The 25,711-nt window shown below is 41.1% G+C and overlaps 1 protein-coding gene across 2 annotated transcripts in view; it reads left to right on the top strand.

Annotated features, from left to right (window-relative positions):
- Nucleotides 1–25,711, top strand: part of PTH1R (parathyroid hormone 1 receptor) — an 857,857-nt gene that overhangs the window by 598,782 nt on the left and 233,364 nt on the right. For both annotated transcript variants that reach the window (XM_069647093.1, XM_069647092.1), the window contains 2 exons: nt 11,940–12,050; nt 15,832–15,950. In XM_069647093.1, coding sequence (XP_069503194.1) covers nt 11,940–12,050; nt 15,832–15,950 — 230 coding nt within the window. The remainder of the gene's footprint in view (nt 1–11,939; nt 12,051–15,831; nt 15,951–25,711) is intronic.

Genomic DNA, 25,711 nt, shown 5'->3' with positions numbered 1-25,711 from the left:
GCAAGCAGCAGCATGGTGGGCTGCTTTGACGATGTCCAGGTGAGCATCCGGGAGCCTTGCAAGGAGAGTGTTACCCCTGCCGTTATGCAATATTACTTTGTTAATGGTTTGACTTAAAGGAAAAGTTATGACATCATATTGTCTTGGTATGGTGTGTTACAAAGCTTGTGTACTTTGCTAAATCACCACCATAGTGATCTCAGAGGGTCTTGGTGTATCTGGAGGTTGGCATGTTGTGCTCCCACCCACATTATCCAGATGCTAGCCTGCAGGAGGGTAAGGCACAGGGGAAAGATAAAAGGATGGAAAAGAGCAGATTTGTACACAAGCAAAAGGATGGAGTGACAAAGCGGCTGAAGAGTGCTTTTGATAGTGTGGGCGCCGATTGATCCTGTTATGCAGACCATGGAATTCATGGTGTAGAAAATATGAGTATATTCACAAGGTTAGTTGCTATATGTTCATAAGTTTAGTTGGAATATGTTACGAGGCTGATTTTTGGAAGAATACAAACATTTTTACACTATCTAATATCAATGTATCTGAGGGGCTCGAAATGGGCTTGGGCAATCCTAATTGATTGTGTGGCCTTTTTGAGGGGGCATACCTTTAACTTACCACACACAGCAATTTCCAGAATGTTGATTCTGGAAAATTCAAGTCTAAGGCCAGGTGATGTTTAGTCAAGCATAGACTGTTTAGGAAGATGTGTGCGCACAAAAGGGTGAGTGGGTTTGAATGCTCCTGTTGACTTTGTCAGGGTTGACAGCATGGTGCCTTGAAAGTGAGAAACCCCTGTTGGCCAATTCCTCACGTTCACATCATGCTTTAGTTTGTTTCAATTATTAAGAGTACGTAGGAGTCTCAAGCCATACAAGAGGCAGTTGAACTTGTGAGGTGAACATGGTTTGCGGTTTAAGCCTCTGTTCTAAATTCCCTTTAGAAGAACATAGATTGTCTGATCAGTTTGAATGAAGTTATGTCTTTTTTGTTCAAGAACCACGACTTTATGTACATTTCAACCTTCTCTGACCCACATGTTTTCTGAATCAGATGTTTTAGGTAACATTCTTCACCAGTATAATTTGCGGTTAGCGAGTAACTACTTTTGGACGACTAACATTTCATTTGATATGGTTTATGTTATCTTACTCAGATTTCAATGTGAATTTGGTACTTCTCTGTATAACCTGTGAGGTGTCATTCCTCATTGGTATAATTTGCTTATAGGGAGGGCATAATTATTGGAACTCTAAAATGTTATTGTATGGTGTTCTGTGTGCAGTTTATGTTATGGTATATTATTGTGTGTATCTAGATTTTTAATGCACATTTCATACTCCTCAGAGTCACACTTCTAAGGTGTCATTCCTCATTGGTATACTCCACAGAGAGTGAGTACTACTGTGTGGAACTCTAAAGTCTCTGCATATAGAGTTGTAAGAGTTATTTCTCCATTGCATCAAATACCAGCAAGATAGCCACTGAAACACTGCTTTAAGGGACATAGAATACATTTGCAAATATACCCAAAAGGCGTTTACCATCATCTTTCTAAGATAGAACAAGTGTCTCTGGACCACCAATCCAGAATCATATTACCTGAACACCGGGAAAAGGAGATGGAAGGTACGAATTATAAAGTTATGTCCAATGTGTTTATCCAATGGCAAAAAACAAGACAAAAAAATAAATAAGAAGGGATTTACCTAATTAGGTCAAGATGGGAACAGCACGATCCACCATCAGTTCTACAAGCCACATATTAAAAGGGAAACTACATGTTTGATTGACGAGTAGAAAAGCTGTTCTAACAATGCTTCGTTATTGAAAATAGCTTGCCATCCTTTCATCATTCTGCCAATGCCAATATTTTATGTGTTCTAATGACTATTGCTTGCAGGTAAGTTCTGGTTCCAATCAATATTGTACTTGAAGGCTGCATTTACCTCCTGCAAGTGGGTCCATAGGCAGGGTTAGAAGGATCAGAACAATGATTGTATCCTTAAACACGCATGGAGACATTGGGGCACATATTGTCACCACAAAATCTAACCCTCTGAAATATTGTGTTAAAAAAAGGAGAACCATGTCTGTGATGTCCTCCCTATGACCATACATATTTATAAGATGTCAATCTATTTCCTACAGTAGCGCGTGCAGACTGTCTCAGAGAGCTTTACCAAGGTGAAAGGCACCCTGGCACCAAGAATACAGTGTCCTCCAGCATCTGCTTACTCACCACCATAGTATCACTACTCAAAATGAAACCCTGCACTGGGACCAGGAGTCTGTGATCAGCCATGGGGTTGTTCTGTCAGACATAGATGATCCTTTCAAAGGGTTTTCTCAGAAACAGTAATGCTGTTATAGAGTTCTAGGGTGATCGTTTGAAAGAATTTTGTCCGAAAATTGTTTTTCTCAGTAAGGGGTAATCAACATAGTTTAACCCAGGAGGGAACTTCCCCAACCAAGACTACTTTTATTTATTGATCATCAATAATCTTTCAATTGGTCCTTACCAGGAGTATATCAACATGAGCCAAGCTAAAGAACATTTAATAAACTGAGGGAGAAATGAAGTCTTGGGAAGAGCTAATGTGTGTTTTGATTAAATATGTGTTCGTCATCATATACGTAGAATGTTTATTGAAGGTTGCCTTTTATATTTCGATAGCTCACAATTTAGAAGGTATGTAAATTTCAAAATTAGACATGCATCATTTCATGGCAGTACTTATTTAATTAGCCAAGTAGGCACCCGGGGCATAAGATACCAACGATAAGTTGTTTTAAGGTGGGTTCTCCTGGCCTTTACTGTGCAACCTTCAGTCAATTTGATCTTCAAATGCAACCAAACGTTAAGCCTAGGGGTCTGATTTAAAAAATAAAAAAAATAAAATACGTTTTCCAATGAGGTTGCTCCCCTGTAAAATGTTTTTGAAAAACAGCCCCCCTATGTGTTAAGTCCCTGCCAGTGCAAGTCAGATAGGTTTGTACCAAAAACGTTCAGTTCGCAGGTGCAGATATACCTCACTGCTTTCATAATTGGTCTTATTTATGCCCAAAAGTGCTCACCAAATGAACCTCGAAGTGACAGGAGGTTGAGTCATCCATACCTAGATTCAAAATGGTGGCCTGCAACTTGCTGAGCGGGCGTTTAGCTCACTGAGCTACTTACTTGATATGGGGACTTTCGTAGCCCCTCCTAGTACTTCTCCCACCTGCTCATTGGCTGCATTTTGTGGTATTTGGGTGCTGATTTCGAAATGGTGCACTGTTTGCCCCTGTCCCATGCATATATATATATATATATATATATATATATATATATATATATATATATATATATATATATATATATATACCTTAAACCTGCAAGAAAGTAAGACAAGTATGTTATTGCTGGGTTTTAAGTGGGCCAGGGATCAGCCCTGGCAGTCTCCAAATATTGCTGTAGATCCAGGGCTCTGCTAGGGCTCTCCGAAATGACCTCCCTAGACAACTTTTTTCAAAATTTGAGTGGCAATATTGCTCTTTGCCAGTAGATTTCACTTTCAGTAATGTTTAGAATCACAACATCAGTTAAAGAAATTTAAAATTACGCACCTTTTAAACAGGAAAGGGACATTATAAGAGAAAACATTGTTTGATTTGTGCCACACGTTGTATTAAAGTATTACCACTAGAAAGCCTTTAATTGGTATGCAAGAATAAAGGATTTCATAAGAACATCTGTGGGATTGCATGGTGTACTGACCCCTTTATACGATGTTCTGTTTCATTTTGAAATATTTTTATTTTGGTCAACATTTGTACACACATTAACCATATTCAAAGACATCTTTTAAACCAGAATGTTTGGCCTTTAACTGCACATATGCAAGCTTGATGTTCTATGTTAGATCACTCCATTAATTACACAGGCCCCTCCTCTTATAAAGGTTAATTAGCTACTTGGGATTTGGGGCTGTATGAGACCCTCTTTAGGCCCCACCCCCAAATATTGCACATATGAGCCCCCATCGATTTCTTATCCCACGTTATGCACTGTTTTATCGTGTTTGTTCTTCAACTTCAATGTGTATCTTTTTAGCTGTTTTCACTGCAGTTTCGCCTTCATCTGTACAGATTTCTGCTAAGTGAAATGTTAAATAAGCGGTAATTTAAAAATAAAAAAAAGAAAGAAAAAAAATCAAGCAAATTCTTGACGTGTGCCCCGGTCACTGCCGTCTGAATGTGTTGTGCGTTCTTGCTCACTATCATCTAATTGTTTTTGTTGGCAGATTCTTGTTGTACTTTGTGGTGGGGTTGTTTACATTCAGAGCGTGCAGCTTTTCGCAGAAATACCAGAAAACACAGTCAAATACCAGAACAGCAATAACATTCAGTTGGCCATGTGCAATGGAAGGGGTAGACAATGGCCCAGATTTACAAACGCGCTTTTCATAGGGAAAACCACTGTTGAAAAACAATTTGTAATTAACCTCTTCCATACGTTTAAATGAGTTCACTATTGAGGAATCGTATGTGTTTGCGATTGAATTTGCCTGACCGGATACGTATTTTTCATTTAGCGAATTAATAATAAAACAAGTCATTTTTGGAAGTGTTCTAAATGTTTGTTTTCCATATTACTTATATAGGAGCAATGTTGTCATAGACTTAGATGGGGAATTGTTTTCCCCATAAAGGCTAGGACCGAGTCTTTTTGCATAATAGCCCACTGTTAAGGGATTTAAATTATCCCCCTAACAGCGCAATAGGATACTTATTTCAGTGCCTTTCGACTCCACGAGTAGTTACACATCTACATTTCTAATAAACAAATCAAGGGCCTTTCTACTCCACAAGTCAATATAGAAATGTGTTACTACTAGACAGATTGTGCGTCCATTTCACCAACTATCCATCCAATCAGTTGGTTCTGATTCGGGATTGCTCCAAAATGATGGTAAGGGGCATAGAATTCGTGCAGAATTCATTATTGTGGAGGGGGACACAATATCATAAGTCATCAATTGGCTTTCACCGAAGAGCAGAACATTTAGGTTTGTTGGTTGTCCAGTGTCCAAGGAAGACAGGGGGCAGTAACCGCCTGCTCGATTTCCAGCGGTCGCCCTCACTCTAATATACCCAGAAGCCATCTCTGCGGTCCTCCCACATATGATCTGCTTTCTAAGCTGGCTCCGAGGTTCCATATTATTATTCCGCATTATGAAGGCCACACACAAAAAATACTTTTTGGCTGATTTTGTGCAACCCTTTAAAACACGGAATAATCAATAGTTTTGGGGTTTTCACCCATCAGTCCGTCCTTTCCTCTGGCACAGACAGTCACAGGTGGACACAAACGCACACACGCATGCACATGGACTCGCTCAACCCTCCCCTCCCTTCCACCCGAGAAACACTCTTCCCCAACCCCCTAGAAAATGCATTTATACTTGCCCCCTTCCCATCCACACTACACATATTCCCCTCAATATTAACACATATACAGACCCACACACACATACACTTAACTTCAATGCCCACAACTCATGCCTTCCTGTCTGTGCCGGCTGCTTTTGTCATCCCCTTCACGCATTTGTGTGCGTCAGAGGCATGACAGTTTCATTTAGAAAGACCGCTAAGAGCAGTCTCAGAGTGGCCTTCCCAATTCAATTATTTGTATTTTTGCCTTTTAAAAAAAGTGTATTTTACTCCACACCAATTCCAAGTCAGTCCTTTTGCCTCCCCCTCCTGAATTCTCAAGTATTCACCCACCATGGGCGTCTTTCCTTGCTAAGTATCGGTCGGGGAAGGGATAAGCATTGATGGTCTGTTTCCAAGGCAAACAACATATTTGGAAAAAAAGGACCACAGTATGTTTTCTGTGTTTCCAAAATCAGGACACTGCTGCCCAGTGGAACAGCCAACACGCTTGCCATTTACTGCCTGCGGCCCGTCCCTCGTACAGCCCACATTTTCCCATGCTCTTCCCCATTTTCCGTGTTCAAGCCCCTTCTCTGGCCTCTGCGCAGGCCACCCCCATGCTCTGCGAGGTGTCTCGTGCAGGGCGATCGAATGTTGGTAGTTCATGCCCTTACCTGCAGATATTTCACTGAAGCACTAGTGGTGCCGGTGCTTCAGTGTTCCCATTCCTGTGGAGTCCCATAGGCGAGTGGAGAGCTTCTCACATTGTATCAAATTGCAATAATTATGAAAGAACACTTATATCTTCGAAGTATGCATTCAACAGATATAAGGTGATTGGTAATTGTAATATATCCCTGCAAAGTTAAAATAATAGTACACAGCAAACACTTTGAACAATTGTACCTGCCCCAGATGTTCACACACTTAATATAGAAATTGTATTTATATACAGATGTATACAATTTTAACAGAGCTTTAGAGCAGTATTACACATGTGTGGCTGGATTTATAGGACATATTTTGGACACTACCTTTGTATTAAGCAGCTGATTAATAGTGCTGTCTAGTCTTATGACAAACTGATAAGTAATTATATTTGTATAACTAAAGCCATTGTTACTATCTTTCATGAAAACACATCAGTTCATATCCGTCTTACTTGCGATGGGATGTTAACTCCTCCCATCTTAACATATCGAGGACTGAAGCAGGGATGCATCCTGGAGGCTACTATATTTAACCTATTTATCCTTGATATGGGTGAAAAATTTCAGAATGTTAACTCTGACGCTCCCAAACTAGACCAAGAACAGATACCATGGATCCTTTATGCAGACGATCTTGTTATGTTGTCAAAAACTCTGGCAGGTTTGCAACGCTTGAAAATGGGCTATTGGAGTATACCGTAGAAAATGCCATGACCATACACTTAATGAAAACTCAAATTTTGATGTGCCAAAATCGTAAAATGACAAAATACTCTCAATTCAAGTGGTATATAAAAAAGGAGCAAATTCTCTCAACTTCAATCTAGGATTATATTATATAAGTTTGGAAAGTTTATGTGCAATCATATAATATCATTTTATTCCATGAAAGCAAAACCCATTATCTCGTATGGCTCTGAAGCTGTATCGATGTTGCCCCGTTTAGTGTGGGATCGATTGGAGGGTAAATACTGGTGCTCAATTTTTAATTTGCCTACCTGCGTCCCCATGGCAATGATTCGTTTTGAATTAGGGCTGCTATCGTTATATAGTACTATTGCATGGAAATTGATAGCTCTGTTGAGAAAATGCATTCTGTCATTGCAATGTGTAGATATATCTTCTATTATGGGTAAATATTTACTATATTCAGATCATCAATACCCTAAATGCTGGTTAAATACAGCTATAAACAATCTTTCTGATGCGGACATCTCTTTAGATACTTTAATCCACAATCCGACGCAAGCTAAAATTAAACTGTATCGGCAAGATTGGATATATACTTTGGAAAAATGTTCCCACTCTAAAGACTGGAACATTGCCCAGTTTGGCCACAAAAAATTTAGAGTTGCAGAATCTTATATCTTAAAATATCCATCTCCAAAATTTAGAGATGACTATATTCGTTTTCGTCTAAATTTGTGGCATACAAAGGATATTTTATTTAGGCGAAAACTAATAGATGCCAGTGAGAACATCTGTCGATTTTGTAAGGACCTTGATACCACAGAAACGTTGAAACATGTCATCGCCTACTGTCCTGCATTATATGCTATACGTCGTAAATACTATTTCCATTGCTTTAAAGCGCAAATGATAACCAATATGGAAGAATTATGGCTACTGATTTTTGGTGCAAAGAGAATGTCAATTAGATTAGCAACAACAGGTTTTTTAAATGAATTATACCCAAAGTAACTGTGAATGCTTTTATGAGGGGAAGGTGATGGAAATAAATGCTGCTATTATGTTTTATATACATTGGATGCCAGTCGTAAAATGTTGAAAAGTTGTTATATACTGATGAATTGAATTGTAATATGTTTATGATATGTTTTATTCATTTTTGTAATTATTGAAAAGTTGTTTCATGCAGCCATACAAAAAATAAAAAAATAAAATAAAAGCCATTGTTACTGTACGATTTATGATAGCTGCCCACTGGAAGAAAACTCACTCTCCCAGAACAATCGGTTTAATGCCATGATGCTTAATTCCATTGAAGAGACATCCATCCTCAAACCAGTCAGGCAGGGATATTTTGTCCATTCTGGTGCAGATTATCTATATATGTCGTACATTACAAAGCCCATTAAGATCTATTCCAACTAAGTTAGGATTTGATTGGTTTTATATAGTGTGGCGACCATACCCTTGTTAACTAATTTAATATACTAGTTTATAATGATCTTTTGTACACTAAACATTTTTTGCAATAAAATAAACATGATAAACAAATAGATGAAACTTAACTATCGTTGACCTGGTCTGCCATGTTTAATAAATTCAATTTCAATTCAAAATGCCAGCAGTGGATATAGATGATTAAACTATCCGATTGGTAATTTAATGTCATAATGAGTCCTATGGGACTCCACTGGGAAATTACTGTTCCACCGCTTGTTAGGGAAAATTCCTTCAACCTTAGAGACCCCTAGCACTTTTGCTGGACTTTAGGATTTTTAATTTTAACCTTGAAGTGAGTGAGACCTTTTTCTCCATCTCTTGTGTATTTTGACCTGATTTGGATTATGTGTTTCCACTGTTTTGGAGTCTGACAAACTCAATAGGCATCTACTTTTTGTATGGTAACACACAGCACCTTCAGTGCAGTGTCACAGAAAATCCTTTAGATTTCTCATAAGGTTTAAATACCTTTTTTGTATGAACTACCATTCCCAAGACTAGTAAAGTGAAATTGACTTTACTTACCTTTTCTCTTTGTAGGTCCAGCACACACCATTTTATGTGGAGTGCTGGGGGGTTACCTAGTAGCCCCTTATCCTATATTCTCATGTAACTGTTTTATATTAGCCTCACTACTTTAAATGGCTGGTGGCAGTGGTTTAATTTTCCCTACTGTTGCACATTTCTACTGCAGGCTGAGCCCTCAGCTGCAGTACAGCTCCCATGGGTGACCTTGTGTCAAAATGGCCCCTGACTTTTTTTTTCACTATTTTCTGTTTGTTAGGTCTTTCTTGAGTTTTACTCTCTGCATTGAGGCAGAGTTGAGCCCTTTGTTCATTTTGCTTTTGGTGGGCTTCAGCTCTGAAGCCCGCCTCTGGCTCCAGTGTGTCTGGAAAGGCAGGCTGTGAGGGAGGTTCCCGAAACTCACCTGTTCTTTGTCTGTAGGAATGCCTGAATGCAACTAGTCATGATTGGCTGGCTGGCTGTTCACAGACTAGGCTGTGCATGAATGGGAGAAACCTTCTTAAAAGGCGAGAGTTTCGGGACTAAGGGCAGAGTCAACCACTGTGAGAAAGACTTTATGAAGAAACCGTGAACGAAGCTTGTTGCATCCTCCTGGACCTTGGAATTGTCTGGTGAAGACCTGCTGCTGTGCTGAAACCCCTTTTTCAATTCGACATTGAAGCTCCGGAAGGGGCGACTTCTTCCCTTAGGTAAGTAGGACTTACTAACCCTGAGACAAACTCCACTGGACCATCTTCCCCGACTGTCTGTACTTCTTCACTGCTGCAAGAACTGAGTGCCTGGGGTTGAGTAATCCATAGTCAAATGCAACGTCTAAAATCCAGCTAGAAGCTCCAGGAGTCTCCTAAGGACCCCCCAGAAGCAGGATGGCCAAGCTCAAGTCCCCTCACCAGAGTGCAGGACCCAAGGAGTGACGAAAGCCCAACCGGTTTCCGAGATCTACGATAGTGCTGTTTACTAAGTGCTGAAACCGCAAAGTGCTGCTGAACCGATAAGAGCCTGTAGCTGCCAACAACCTCCCAAGACGTCCTCCCTCATTTCCCCATATCTAAGGGTCAGGAACACAGGGTCTGCATCGCTGTAGCAAGACAGAATCCAGCTGGACCACTCTTCTTCAAACCAGAGGCACTGTTTAAACTTGGGGTACATACCTCATTGTCTTTTAGCTGTGCTTGTCTCAGTTGGGAATTGCAGTGACTTACCCTTAGAGTTGATTCCAACTCTCTTTTTACAGGCTTAACAGCTTGTGACTCTACAAGTTATTTTTCTTAACAAACTCTCTAACATTGTGCAATACTTTGATTCTAAGACATGCCTCTGCTCCATAAACTGTTTCAAATTAACTTTGGCTCCCTGCCGACTCTTTTCGACCATTGACTTTGATATTGTGTGTCCCTCATAGGTGGTAACTTGTTTTAGACTGGTATTGCTGGGAAATGCTTGTCTAGATTTCATTGGAAGATTTAAGTGTCCTCATATTTACTGAGAACCATTTTAACCTTGTTCCTTCCTGAAACCTTTCCTTTCTGCAACCTCAGAATCTGAAAAGTATAGTATGATATATAAATGCCATTACTGTCCTTATGATTGGAGTCACCTCAGGGTGTAGGAATTTTGTATCAAGCATTTCCAAAGAGTATCCACTAACTTTTTCTGGTTCTGAAAAATAATTTAAAAGTATATTTACCTTGTTACACAAATTGCCTCTGTAAAGAATGTTTATTTAAAAATTGATGTTAATTCAATAAATAACTATGTATAACTGAAACCTTGAGTGTAAGTGTTACTTGGTTACTTGCAGTTATGAATTTCATTTCTATAGCTTTACAGCTCAAATTTACCCCTACTGGCTGCTCAGTATCACTACCAACGTGTGTAGTGCAGGCCTACACCAAAAGCTGGGTTACCTTATAACGAGCAGATAAGTGTTGTGAAGTCTCACACAGTGTGACTACACCAATTCTTACCTAACTCCGCCGCCCGTAATATCCCAGTATTTCTCGGATGTTCGGCGGCAGAAACAGTAAGCGGAGGTTGCCAGTAGGCCATCGGTACTACCAGCGACCAACCGGTAACCTCGCATTTAGGGCCAGGGTCTTGCACTGCTTGTGGGCTCAGCACAAGATTCGTATGTTTGTACTTGTGAAAGTATAACTGCTTTGAAAAAGCTCAGGGGACCAAAACACGTATAGAAAAGGGCACTTTTGGGTCCAATGGCAATACCTTTCGGTACAATATCACCCCGTAACAGTGTGCACTAAAGATGGATGGAGTGTTCCTTGTGACGTTAACATGGGACAAACTCAATGTCAATGTCATAACCACAGACCACGAGATGTTTTTATAGTTAATTACCTTCGTCAATAGTGCAATCCGTTATTTCAAGATACATGGTTGCAGTGAGGCATTATCATTTACTTAGTTATGGTAATAATTGTGCTTCCCAGATAGATAAAGGATGCATCTAGGGTGAACCTGCAGTTTTCCAACTTTATCCACATACATTCTTGTGGATTTGAACAATTACATACGGTTATGTTAATTGTTATAATCAACTAAATTCACAGATGTTTTGCATACATCTTTCCCTTTGAGAATCATGTACAAGTTAGCACTGGCCTATATGGAAGTGTTTTATAATGGCACAATCCCATAGGAAAACGTTCTGTGAATCAGGGCCGTGATAGTTAGCAATTTCAAAAGAACCATCCCAACATGATTGAGTTGACTAATTTTGTGTTGAGTTTGATTGCCTAGTACACTGTGCATCACTTCCAATGTAACTGGCTCTTTAAATTGCCTATTGTCCACACATTGAATTATATATCACCAGTTACTACTGAAGCCGTTTGTTACACATTGTCCCAAACAGCAATTTCGGTATGTGTGTCTTTTTTGCTTGGTGCCTGGCACTATCTTTTATCCCAATCCGACTCTGCACAAATTGCATTTTTTTTTATTAGTAAATGTTCATAGGTAGCCAAAATAGCTTTTTTGGTATTAACTGTGTTCAATATTTTTAAAACATTTGTTTTAGCACCCATTGCAAATCTTAATGGAAACCTCGACTTCATAATATTATATTTGTTTCCACAGATGGCTTTTGTCGGCCTGAATGGGATGGTATGGTCTGTTGGCCTGAGGGAATCGCAGGCAAGGTGGTGTCCATGCCGTGCCCTGAATACATACATGACTTCAACCACAAAGGTAAAGGGAACTGTTTGTGTGTGCATGTCTCATGTACTGTGTGATTAAAGCACACACGTTTACTACACCATATACTTCACTCTCATAATCCAGTACGAAACAAAATGGCGGCCATGCTGATCAAATGCTGGTGTCAATTTCAGACATGCTGATTATAGTCAAACTACACGATAATTTGCACATCTGGAAATTGCAACTCATTTAAAATAAAGAATGAGGTACAAAGTAAAATAAAAGAAGAAGACAACATTTAAGAAAATGTCTTAGATGAAGACAAACGAGTCTGGAAAATGCCAATGAAAAAATTGACACGCAGGAGGGAGTTGGTTGCAATTGGAATGAGACGGGGACAGAGCTAGGGTCACCAGATGACCCGGTTTTTCTGGGAATGTCCTGAAATGTGGATCTCTGTCCCCTTTGTCAAGATTATGTTTACATTGGAAACTGCAGTGGTCCCGGATTTAGGTAGTAGGTCTTCATAGCTGGCAGGAACAGCTCGCACAGAAGAAATACTGCATTTTAAAACTAAAGATAGTGTTCTTTTTGGGATAAATGAGTGATAAATTACTTATAATATGTGTTTATTTGAACGGGTACACCTAAATCTTCTTCTCCTCCAACCACTACTGAAGTGCAGTGCCTTGACATCCAATTTCAAGAGTTAGTCCTACATTTATGTTAGTTGTCCTGTCCCGGTTTTTTACTTTTTAAATCTGGTCACCCTATACAGAGCAGGGTCATTCTCTATACTGCCAGTCTCCAAAAGTGGAATGCCAAATCTTGGGTTAGAGTACCCAGTAATATTATTTGCCAAGTTGCCCTTTTTTGCGAGTAGCGGGGCCTAGGTCCGTGAATAGCAATGCAAACTACAATGGATGCATTGGTTTTGATGTTAAAGGGTATGGGATCCATTCCGGGTCACTAGAGCAATTGGTTTCAATGGCAGATGGGTCTCAGGATGTACATATACAATTTGAACATTCAAGGTTCTGAGCCAAGTTCAATACCATTCCTGAAAGAGACAGGTTACCCTTTTAACTGCCAGAGAACCGAGACTATGAAAGTTGGCATCAGGCTAGTCGCATCTATGTCATCATGCAGGTGCTAAAATGCCATCAGTAAAACTCCGGGCCACAGCATTACCTTGTTGACTGTTTTATTTTACAGGGAGGTACCCTCTGGTACCTCACATACGTGCCCGCCCAATCTATCCTCATTCCTCTTCACTGTATGTGAGTGTCAAGAGGAACGCAACCGCCAGTGCTGTTAGGCACAGTATCCTTAAAACCAGCATAAAGACTCTCTGGTCATATTAGCAAAGCAATCTCTAATCACAAAGGAGACGAAGCTAAACCAGAGTCATGAATTGTGTTTGATGTATTAGTTATCTATCACAGCCAAAGGGAAAGTCCTGCTGGTGTCATAAAGTGAGGTTGTGATTCTAAACATGGGTGATATTGGCATCCACTGGGTAAGAGCAGTATTGTCACTCAACATGTTTATATTCAGTTTTAGCAATGTGGAGATCAAGTTGGAGAGGCCTGTCAAGAGTGCTTGAGGGCACTGCCAGGTTTGAGACCCAGCTAGCCCCAGAAAACTTAAACCCTTACCAGTGAATGGGAACGTATTACCTTCAAAAAGTGTTTGCCCTAATTGTGATTCGTCATCACTCCTCTACTACCTTATTCACATCTTTCTTTCTTTCTTTCTTTCCTTCTTTCTTTCTTTCTTTCTTTCTTTCTTTCTTTCTTTCTTTCTTTCTTTCTTTCTTTCTTTCTTTCTTTCTTTCTTTCTTTCTTTCTTTCTTTCTTTCTTTCTTTCTTTCTTTCTTTCTCTCTTTCTCTCTTTCTCCCTTTCTCTCTTTCTTCCGTATACCATCATCTCATCATTCCCCCATGAGTTAATTCTTTTATTCCTTCATGCCTTCATTTCATTTTCTTCTCCCTTCCCACTCCGATTTGTCTTACCATACCATGTGCAATCGAGACAACACACATGTCAGAAATGAGCTATATTAGACACATTTGTATTACAGTACCTCTGTCCCTCGCTTCCATCTTTCCTTCCTTCCTTCCTCTTGTTCTACCACTATATCATCTGTCATAGTATTGCTCAATCTCCCTTGTTGTCCTTCCCTTTTCAATATCTTCTCCATTGTGTTATGTTATGCCAAACTTGTAGAGCGCAATCGTTCACCAATAAAGGCATCAAGGCGCTAGTGAACTACAAGGAGTCAGCTAAAGAACCATAAAGAACAATCAGAACAACAGAGTCTTGAGTTGACAACAAAACAACATATGTTTATCTGTTGCATCAAAGGAGCATGGCAGATTGTTGCAAAGAATTGCTGCAGCCACCGAGAAGGCCTGACCTCCCACCCATGAGTGCTTAAACCTAGGCACCTGGATGAGGGATGCATGCTCTAATCTTAAAGAACGGGCAGGTATACAAGGCCGGAACTTCTCCCAAAGGAACTCTGCACCCACTCCATAGAAAGAATGGTGGACGATGCAGAGAGGCTTACACTCAATCCGGCGAGCCACCGTCAGCCATGCAAGAAATGACACGATGGACGACACACAGGGGGGTACCGGTCTTAACCCTGGCTGCAGAATTCTGTATCACCTGAAGACTGTTCAGAAGATAGAGAGGCTGAGCTAAATACAAGGCGTTCCAATAATCAAGCATCCTGAAGATGGGAGATGTTATCACCGAAGCGTGGAGATGCACTGGCAAGAAGGGAAGGACCTTCCTGAAGGATTCTGAGGTTTGAAAGAACCGTTTTTGCAGACCATGCTGACCTGGGCTTCTGCCGAAAGAGACGCAGAGATTTTACAGCTCAGGTCCTTCACCGCACATGGGTCGGAATAGGACCCAGTGAGGTGGACCTAAAAGCCTGTGTCCAAAAAGAGATAGATGAAGGGGGCTCTCTTTTCTACGCCGTCTCTGGCCCCCCAAATCCTTCTCACCTCTTTTTCCCTTAATTGTTTGCACCGAGTCTGCGCTACACTCAGTAGTTTCCATTAATGATCATGTTAGTATTTATTAACTCAGTATAGGCTCAGACAGGAAATTGTATTTTACATTTCACCGCTAATTGTATCGGATCATTGTCACTTTCCTGTTCAGAATTTCTGTAGAATTGTAACATTGCTAACATCAATGAATATCTAATGTTTTAGGTGGCATTGCAGTCAATGCACTGGCAGAGCGGAATACTGGCTGCTATAAGCCATTTAACCCAATAGTGCAATGTTTTCCCTTGACTGCTCCTAGTTTTAAATAGAGCATTCTACTTTCATTGGGTCTCATATATTCATAGTAATAGTTCCACTTCGCTGCGGCCAATACCAGGTCGCAGTGTCCCTTGGCCCTTGGTGAACACCCGTGTTATGCGCAGGAATTTAACTTGGGCCAATGGCCTTTACCACCGGGTAATGCCCTCGGAATGCATCATAATTGCTTTAGCAAAACGAATGCCCATAAAGTTCAACTGACAGCCAAGTCATTTTAGCATTGCAAGTGTTTTATGGCAGCAACGCTGTTTCTTGTTTGCATTAACTAGCAAAAGAGAACAGAGTTGAACTTATGATAACTGAAAAACAGCTTGCAGTTCTGAGGATGAATGACACAATAGGATGAGTTTCTGCAGCCATTGGTGCAGCATGCGAGAGAGGTGGGATCGGGAAGAGGCGTGAGAATATTGTAACTGTGTATCTGTATGCCATGATCTGTTGAGGATGCTGCACTGACATGTCTGCTCTCTGTATTTCTTTGCTAGGCCATGCCTATCGGAGGTGTGACATGAACGGAAGCTGGGACATGGCGACGGAGTACAACCGTACCTGGGCAAACTACAATGAATGTACCAAGTTCCTCACCAATGAGACCAGAGAAAGTGTATGGAGGTGTTTTTTTGTTTTACTTGTGGGTTTATTGTGTGCTCTCGTTCTGTCTTTCTATACAACGTGTATTCCATAACAGATGTTAGTAGGGATCTTGAGCCTACTATGGACTCCCAGGAGACAGAGATGCCTTAGCGTAGAGCAGGCGAGTATTTCAAATGCTTGCACTAAGTCCCGGGAGGATAGCTCAGCAGCAATGCGTTTGCCTTGGAAGCAAAACAGCAAAAAGCAACACAGGTTCGATCCCCGGGTCTGTGCTTAGTAACCTCTGGTTATTTGAGCTCATTATAAATACACAACGAAGACAAAAAACATTAACGCAACTAAAAGAAAAAAATGCTGTAACAGCGCCTCAATGGCCGCGGGCTGTGTGAGCGCTTTAGAAATGCTAAATAAATAAATAATGAACTGTATTAAAGTACTGGAAAATGTAGGCAAGACAATTCAATTGCATCATCACTGAAAGAGTAAGAGGAGTAGGACAGATTAAATGAAGCCTTCATGCTCTGTGTCTGGCGTTTTTTGTTTTCAATACACTTTTTTTACAGTAATCGTTGTGATCACCTGCAAAAGTCCCTTTAAACCTGGCACAAAACAAAGAGAGAGGTTTTCCATTGCACCATCATTTTTCTTAGCAACAGCCCATGGCATCTCATGACCACCATGAGCACATTGCTATTACCACCACATTTAAGGCTTGGCCCGTACATTAGTCAGGCAGTAAGTGGGAGTTTTTCCTCCAGTTTTATGCTGGGGGTAAACATGTCCCCTTACTTCCTGTTTCCGGAGGTGCTTGGCTCTATTACCTCTGGCGGTAATAGCTACCCCAACCACGTTGGGTAATAGCACCGGACTGGGTAGCGGTAACGCTATTTGTGCTGGATGGTATGCCGGCATTATTAGTGCCGGGATACCGCCAGACTCCTGATGAGGTGCAATTGTCTGTTCGCGCAGCAGCTGAATTCTGAAGATCTGATGCACCAACAATTATGTGAAAAAGGTGTTTTTGACAGGGCCTGTGAGGGTCCGGTTTTGAGGGCGAAGCCAGGGTTCAAAAAGGCTTTGCAGATAATCATTCTATTCTATGCCAAAGCGTAACTTATTGAGCTAAATTGAATTTGGGTACAATGACAGAACAATGGAATATTTAACATATTCACTAAACAATCCACCAGTGCCCTGATTAAATCCACCTTGACACCACAAAGCGAATCCAAAAACATGGAAAAAAAAAATCTTTTCGAGATTTAAGGTATTCTCGTTTTAAAAACGGTATCACTTCCACCAAGTTTAAAATCAAATGCTTACCAAATAAACATATCATTATTATTAGAATATTACTCAATAAAACAAATTATAATTCCCTAACAAGTTCTCATTAATTTAAGAAAGGTTTTAAACCTGTATTGTTATTTGAACTATGTGCTAATTACGTTAAATAGGTCAGGAGGCATCATTAATGCTTAACCAAAGGAGATGCATGTTAATGATCCCTAATACAGTGTATAAGGACATACAATGATTGTCTGCAAAGCATGGCACAAATGATTTGAGTAAGTTAAAATGAATGCACCCATTTTGGAAATTTGGTAAAAGGAATGATTCCAGATGTGAGTACTAGTAACACTGATTTAGTAAAGCCAAATTGATGAAGTATGTCTATTTGTTGGTGTGGTTGTTATACAGCACAGAATTAGCCAGGAAGCAATGGACCAATGCACATTTAGTTGACAGTAACATATGAGGAAAGGAGGGGTGTTATAATATGTGGCCTGGTATGGAGCAGCGTTTCGGGTGGAGTGTAATGCGGAGAACAACGTATTTATTGCCTGAAGAGTAGAGTCTTGTGTTTCTTCCTGAACTGCAAGAACGTTGGCACTCTCCGGATTGCCACTTATATCGTGTTCCAGTAGTCATGGGTGTAAGAAGGCAAGGCCTGTTTTTCTGGAATGTTCTTTGCACTCCAGTTTTGTCTCAAGCCTAGCAGTGGCCTGGCTCCTGTAGAAGTGCAACCCACCTGCGTGACAGAGTTCTGCAGCTAGGAAACCAGGCGTGTGGCTAGTGATTGCACTTAAGGTAATACAGGCAGTCTTAAAGAATATTCTGGCTGGGAGAGGAAGACAATGCAGCTCTCTTAGGAGGCCTATAATTTAGGATGGCGGAATGAATCAAAGTCTGATGCCAGATCAATAAAAGCAATCCTCAAATTCTCATTTTTAACAAATTGGATCTGGCCGAGATCAACTACAGATTGAATGCTTCATGCTCGTTGCCAAAGCTTGATCTGCATCCCAACTGTGTAGCTGAGTGTACATTATGGTCTTCAACCAATAGTTGTTGCCTTTCAACGACTAATCTCCCAAAGATCTTAAAGGAGTTTTCTAACAATGATAAGGTCTATAGATCGCTCTCCCTTTTTAATAGTGGGCAATTAACTGCTTGTTTCCAACTATCTGTAAGGTTTCAGCGTAAAAGCATGGCATTGAAAACATATATGAAAATGGCTGTCCAAATGAAAAAAATGGGTGTTAAATAAATTGGAAGGCAAAATAATTGGTCCTGGGTTTTAGCCCGCCTTCAGCACTAATATTGCTGTGGCTACGTCATTAAGGGACAATTGAAAGGAGTCAAATCTACTAAAGCAATCACAAACATGTGAGCCCCTCTGATAGATAACAGTGATATGTTAGGATCACTATAAAAGGTGCCAAAGTGCTGGCAAGCATTTGGAGTGTTCTTGCTTCAAACAATTGATTGGTCAAGATTAATGACAATGGGCCTCATCACGAGTTTGGCGGTAACCCTTAAATGTGGCGGTGGAGCTATTACTGCATTTAAGGGTCTGCCAAATTATAGGTTTGGCATATTTCCCCCCAGCTCTGAGCTGGGGGAAAATCTGTCGAAATTTCGCGCTATTACCGCCGGCGGGAAATCCGCGGGCGGTAAGAGCGTGAAAATTCCCCATTGAGCCCAATGGGGAATGCGGAATTCCTGAATGGGCTCAGTGGGGAATGGGCAATACCCGTTCCGCCAAACCCGTGATTCCACGCTATTAGCGCTGGGGGGTTTGGCGGTAGGGCTATTAACGCTGGCGCTAATAGCGCCGCTGTTACCGCCCAACTTGTGATGAGGCCCAATGTCTCTCCTGCTACTCTTATTTCTCTTGGTTGCGTGTTGTCAATCAATGTCCTCCAAAGTATTTAGTGCATCATAGCAATTATGGTGGAAAAAAGTGGTATAGGTCCTAGCTAATGTAGATGCCCATCCCAGTGCCTCAAAGAACACGGATGAGCCAGCCCACCAATATAGGTCCTCAAGCAAGATAGCTCCAGAGGGTTAAAGTAATTCATTGTCTACACAAGCAACCTGTTTGTTTGTGGCATGGAGGCCAGATTTGAGTTAAATGCATAGCTTACTATTTCTGGGTGCCTAAATGTTACCACAAGAAAATGGGGCTCATTATTACTTTGCCGGTTGAGAAAAGATGCTGGAAAAAAAGCTAGTATTTCTGGCACCAGACTGGCAAAGTAGATGTCTGCCGGTGGGGGCCACAGATCTCCTGGCAGGCCTGACCTCCCAGTAGATCAGGCACCCACCGGCAGATAAATGACTGAATCACAGGAACCGGTGATGCTGGTGATTCAGTAGTGCCCATCCCCATAGAGTCCAATGGGACTCCATGGGAATGGGAACTTGCCGGTACTCCGCCAGCCGTAATATCCCAGTAATTCCAAGGATATAGGGCAACACAGACGGTAATGCAGCTTTTCTGCTATCTCACCGGAATTACGTCCAGTATAACGGGAATGCTGTAATGACCCTCAATGACTGGTTATTGTTTTCTTCCAATTCCACTTAAAGTGCTTAACAAGATTATGTCAGAGTTGGCTCCCTGGGTTTCCCAGACAGTGAACATGTCTTGCGATGAATGAATTTTTCATCTGTTTTAAAACTGGCCCTGGGCCCCATGAACCCAGACAATTTTTGTCCTAGCTCTCTTCTGTCCTACCTTATGAAACTTACTGAGTCTCTCATCTGCCCGCTATTAAATGTTTTCCTCGAACATGCTTTTTTCTTTGATTCTTTTCAGTAGGGGTTCAGGCCTGGCCCGGGCACCAAGAGTGTCCTAGTGTCTGCTGTGGACGACCTGACGCGGATGGCAGACCAATGTGGAGGGGCCAGCTTGATTCTGTTAGATCTTTCAGCTGCCTTCAACACTGTTGATCTTCCTATCCTATTGGCCTGCCTGTCCAAGTCAGGTCTCCTGGGCCGGTTCTCACCTGGCTCTCATAGTTTCTGTCTGATAGAATGCAAATTCTTTCTCTTCCTCCTTTCTCTTCTCGTTCTGAAGCCCTCACTTATGGTGTTCCGCAGGGATCTGCCTCTGATTCTGTTTAATTTATATATTCAGCCTTTTGTCAATCTCATCCATATTCACATCTTTTGCTGTTACTGCTATGATGATCACACTCAGTTTATTGTCCAGCTTAATCTGAAGGATCATAGTTAACTGTATCATTTTAGGGGTTGCTTGGAGGCCATTGGATGTTGGATGAGTGACAATTGGCTGAAGTTGAATGGAGACAAGACAGACATTCTGGTGGCTCGGTCTTCTGCTTCTCTCTGGTTTTCTGCTTTTTTGCCCCCTTCACTGTGTCCCCTTCCTATTCCCATGGTCAAAGACCTTGGGGTAAAGATCTCCTCCTCTCTTTTTGTGGGGGCTCAGATCAGTACTATCTGCCAATCTGGTCAAGTTTATCTTAGAATTTTAAGGAACATTCTGACATTCCTCCCAGATTCACTACATGGCCCGGCAGTGGCGGCATTGGTATTGAGTAGAATTGACTACTGCAACTCATTATATCTTGCTCGGCCCAACTATCTGCTGCATCACTTACAGCTCCTGCTAAATCTGGAAGCTCGGGTTGCAACCGGCACTCCTTTTGGGTCCCACATTTCTCTGGTTCTCAACGCCATTGGCTTACTGTTGAGAAACGGGGTGCCTTTACATCGCTCTGCATTGTGCATCAAGCCTTTGATGGGCATGGTGCTGAGTATTTTTAATCCAAATGTCTGCATTATGCTCCTGGTAGGTGGCTAAGGTCCCAACACATGTGTTTGGGTCAGGTTCCTCGTTTTAGTTTAAAGAGAACTGGGGGCAAAGCCTTTTCTATTGTAGCTGCAAAACTATGGAACTCAATTCTACATTTTTTAAGATCGACTGCAAAACATTCAGAGTTGAGTCGAGCGCTAAACGTGTTTTTTTTTTTGCTTTAAATTTTTCCTGATTTTTGCTTTGAATCCTGTTGGTTGGTCCTGCTTATGCATTCGGCGCCACAATGCCTTTGGTGATAGTGTGTTTATAAGTAAGATTAACATAATCTAACACTATTTCCTCTCTTCTGGCTCTAACACCATAACTATGAATGATTGTAAGATTTTAAAAGAAAACCTGCAATTCTACGGATGTAAACTAAGGCACTGCATTTATGTGCAAATTAAGTTACAGTCATAAGCACTGTCCTTGTGGGCCGGGACTGTATTTTAAGGTGGTTTCTTATCAAGTGCAAGTGTATTTATTGCACCCATCAAATAAGAGGTACATGTTATTAGGAACAGCGGGGATCTCAATACATATGCAGCCTTCTCTTCCTCCTTCTCCCCCTCCTCCTCCTCCTTTTCTCCTCCTCCTCTTGCCCCCCCTCCAACTACCCTCCTCATCCTCATCCTCCTCCTCCTCCCCCTGATACCACAATGGCTGGACTAGCTGCCAAACATGGATTTCTCCCTGCTATTGCTACTGAACTCACCACACATGATTTCCTGGCATGAAGCCTCGGGCGGGAATGGGGTACTTAAAAGTCAATTCAGTACAATAGGGAGTACACACAGTGTGGATGATGCAAATGAGTGTATGTAGTCGGACTTTGGTTCTCTGGTTGCCGACCTAGAACTCCAACTCCCTCCTCCCCTTCCTAGATCCCTCCTTAGCACTAAGATGAGTATATCATAAGGTCTTAATTACTCAGGTAGTCATTCAATTGATGTCCATCCACAAAGGCATACACCGAAAACAACAGGATAGTTAACTCTGGTGAAACAAATTGTGCAACAGTTGCTTTTTCTGTGTGCCTTAGGTATGAAAAAGGTGAAGGGACAATTGGCATGCCTGGGTTCATGGCATGCCTGGGTTCAGGCACTGATCTGAAATGCTTGTCAATTTATCAGGAAGAGAAGCTGCATTTGAATAATAACAGTACTTAGTACAATGGAGACATAGTTGTGAGGTTACACATAATTAGCTCGATAACTTGTAGTACTTCAAATAACCTTTAATTCTGTGAAATATTTTTTTAGAGATTGTTATAGCCTTTACAATGAAAAGTGTACTTACTATGCAAAGGGATTAAAATGACTCTCTTTTTCCTCTATGAATATAAACCCAATAAAACCATGGCAGCTTTTGTACAATGTTCAGCTGCCTGGTTTTACAAGTTTCCAACGAGTGCCGTTACAAACATTGTTAGGAGCTGTGGTATTGCCTTGTTTCAATTACAGGGTCACACAGCGTCATGTTCTGGATTAACTTTCTTCAATTCAAACCATATGCTTTTATGTTCAGATTTGGTTTCTAATTGTGTTACTTAAAGTGCGTGCATGTCCACATTTATGGGTCTGGATTAAGCAGTTGATTGTCCGAAACCACAACTGATTACTGTCAGCGATGGAAAATGCCTTTTGATCTGTTAACTTAATATCAGAACCCTATAAAGTGGGGTGGGTCCTTTTTTTAGACCATGGTTGTATGAGGCATTATCACGGGGTGTGATAGACTTTAGGTGAGGCCAATACAGCACGCCCAGACACTCATAGAATACTTGATGCAGGCAGTTAAGATAAAGGGTTCCATGTGTTAATATGCACACATAAATATCGACATATTTTTGCAGTGATATTAAGGATTGGAATCTGCGGGGGACACCCCCCGCAGCCCCTGTATTATTTTAAAAGGAGTGGGGGACACCTGCGCAATCCCTGCTCCCAAAAAACCCTAATATTATCCCCACTAAAAATATCACCTATGGCCGTTTGCGACGACTTGTATACGGCAATATTTTTGGTGGGTATAATATCACCTGATACAGATAAAAGCATACTTTCCCTTTCTATTGTTGTTTACAGAGGTTGCAATACTTTCAGAGTATGTGAACTTCGAGTGACTCCTCTGCACTCACTAACTGCCTCTAAGAACCTGGAGTTATGAATATAAGTGGTATGTAACAGGTCCATTTGGTTGTATCTTGTTATGTAGCGGCACACAGCAGACCTCACAATGAAGGACTATCATTTGTGTTGTTCTGTGGGATCCTAGGTTCATTTGTACTATAAGTGGAACTTCTATGACATTTTTATATGCATTACAAATCGGAAGATAGAAACCCTATGCTGATTGAGGGTGAGTCTTTTGGCCTAGGGTGGCATCTCACTGGTTGGGTAAACATGTAGACACTATTGGGCTCATTTTGTTATGGTGATCTTCACACCCGGTTGGTGAGGGTGTCACACAGAGTGTGTTCTTGGTGTTGGAGCTAGTCCTTTAAGATAGGTAACTACCATGTTGATGGTATGTGGGTAATTAGTGAAGGGATTTTAATATATCATTATGTTTTGGTCTGCAGGGATTCACTCTGGTCCTGATGAGGCAGCGTTAAGCTACATATCTGCCGAAACGTATAGCCGGGTTGAATCTGCTTTGGAAATATCCGCAAGGAAGTACAACATAACTGTACTATACATAGACCCCTGAGTCGTTGATTATGTCAATGTGACTTTTGTTATGAAGATGTGTGTTTAGTTAGACAGTTAGGAAGCTTGTGAAACAACATTGTTGTTTTTTTTCGCTGTAAATTGGATGTTTAGTCTTCCTCTGCCTGATTTACACACATTGAATTGTTGTTATGCATATGTCTTTTCGGTTCATAGTAATGTGTTATGTTAATTTATGTTGTTGTGTCTGAGGAACTGTTTTTCTAATATGTATGCTCGCTTTTATAAAATGAAAAAGTAAAGCGATTACGTTTTGCAACAATACATGCTTGCAATTTCAAAGGCAAATAGAATTGAGATGCCTTGGTCAGTACATGAATGGTGCCATCATTCTTGACTTTGGTTTTTTCAGTAGGACTGAATAAAATGTGTCCAACAGATTGCAAATACAAGCACCTATGAAGTGATGAGAATTTATTTCTGTTTAAAATCAGTCCCTGGAGGAACCCCTTTCTTGTCTTGAAGACACTAGGGTAGACATCTGGTAGAGAGGGACCTAGATGTTTGCACCTGCCCTGAGTGCCTGACAGACAGCTGGAAATTGCTGTTTTCTTTCGCCTATGCTGGTATATCTCTAATCTTATCACTTAGAACAGCAAGTTAGCGCGACAGTTGAGATGTTCAGTCTGCCAATGAACATACTAAGGAATGTAAATTGGGTGCCTCTAGATTTCAAATCTTTGGCAGCTCAGCCTGAGAATCAAAACAGCAATGTCTCTGAGAATACATACCACTTGACCTGGTGTAATTTGTATTTGTATTTTTTTTGAATTTGTAAAGCTCTTTTCACCAAACACACTTATACAAAGAATCAACAATGGCACATTCAAAGTGTACAATGATGTTCAAATAATTCAAAACAGAAGTGAGGGAAAAATAATAATTATTGGAGATGCGAGATAAGGGATAAGCTTTAAGATTTGCCTGGAAGATGTGGAGAGGAGGAGGAACAAATAGAAGGAGGAAGAGAGTTCCGATATTTGGGATCAAAAAGTGCACAAGAATGGAAACGAGCAGATGCACATGGCCGTTTAAGAACACAGAGAAGAAACTGGCCTGGGAGAGGAGGAGAACACGGGGAGGAGAGTACAAAGAAATTAGTGAAGAACGATAAATAGGGGCAAGACCATGGATACATTTTAAAGACAATACAAAGAAAATGACAAAGAAGACAAGATTCAAAACGGAAACGAGACATAGGAAGTAAGGAAGGTGTAATTGAGGACCGAGAAAAAAGGAGAAAAGAAGCCGACCAGAAGAGTTATAGAGCGAAAAGGAGAAGACGGGCAGCAGGGAGACCAAAGAGAAGAGCAGAGCCGTTGTCAATGAGAGAGAAAACTACCAGGAAAGAAGAAGCATAGTAGCATGAAAAGAAAGAAAAGGTTGAGCACAACAAATATTGAATAGAGCATACTGATAGTGTTGGGCAGTGGATGAAATATGTAAGGAGAATGAGTGAGATGGGTCAAAATGTACCCCTAAATTTGGAGCAGAGACCGAAAAGGGCAGTGAGGAAGGGGAAAGAAGAGACAGAGGTGCAATCGTAGGAGGAATCGCGGTAGCAGGAGAAACTCGAAACTTGTTTTTAGAGGGATTGAGGTGAAGGAAATGTAAAGACATCCAGTTTTGGATAGCAGGAAAACAATTAGAAACGGTACAGTGTAAAGTGTTGTTGAAAGAAGAAATGGAGAAGAAAGTGTGGGTGTCGTCGGCATAAAGCTGAAAGGAAAGGCCAAAGGACGAAATAAGGGCAGAAAGGGGGCAGTACAGAATGAAAAAAGCAGGGGCCGAGCACAGACCCCAAACCCTTGGGGCACAGCATAAATAAGAGGATGGGATCTAATGAATGAAGTCTCCAGTCATACCCCACCCTCAGCAGATATTTCCTGATCCTTGATGCATTTGAGAAGGGGTGTGTGTGTGTGTGTG

The sequence above is a fragment of the Ambystoma mexicanum genome, chromosome 2q, assembly GCF_040938575.1.
Source record: "Ambystoma mexicanum isolate Mex_15411 chromosome 2q, UKY_AmexF1_1, whole genome shotgun sequence".
NCBI classification, from domain to species: domain Eukaryota; kingdom Metazoa; phylum Chordata; class Amphibia; order Caudata; family Ambystomatidae; genus Ambystoma; species Ambystoma mexicanum.
The sequence above is the reverse complement of the archived record's forward strand: the minus strand, read 5'-3'. Positions and strand labels throughout refer to the sequence as shown.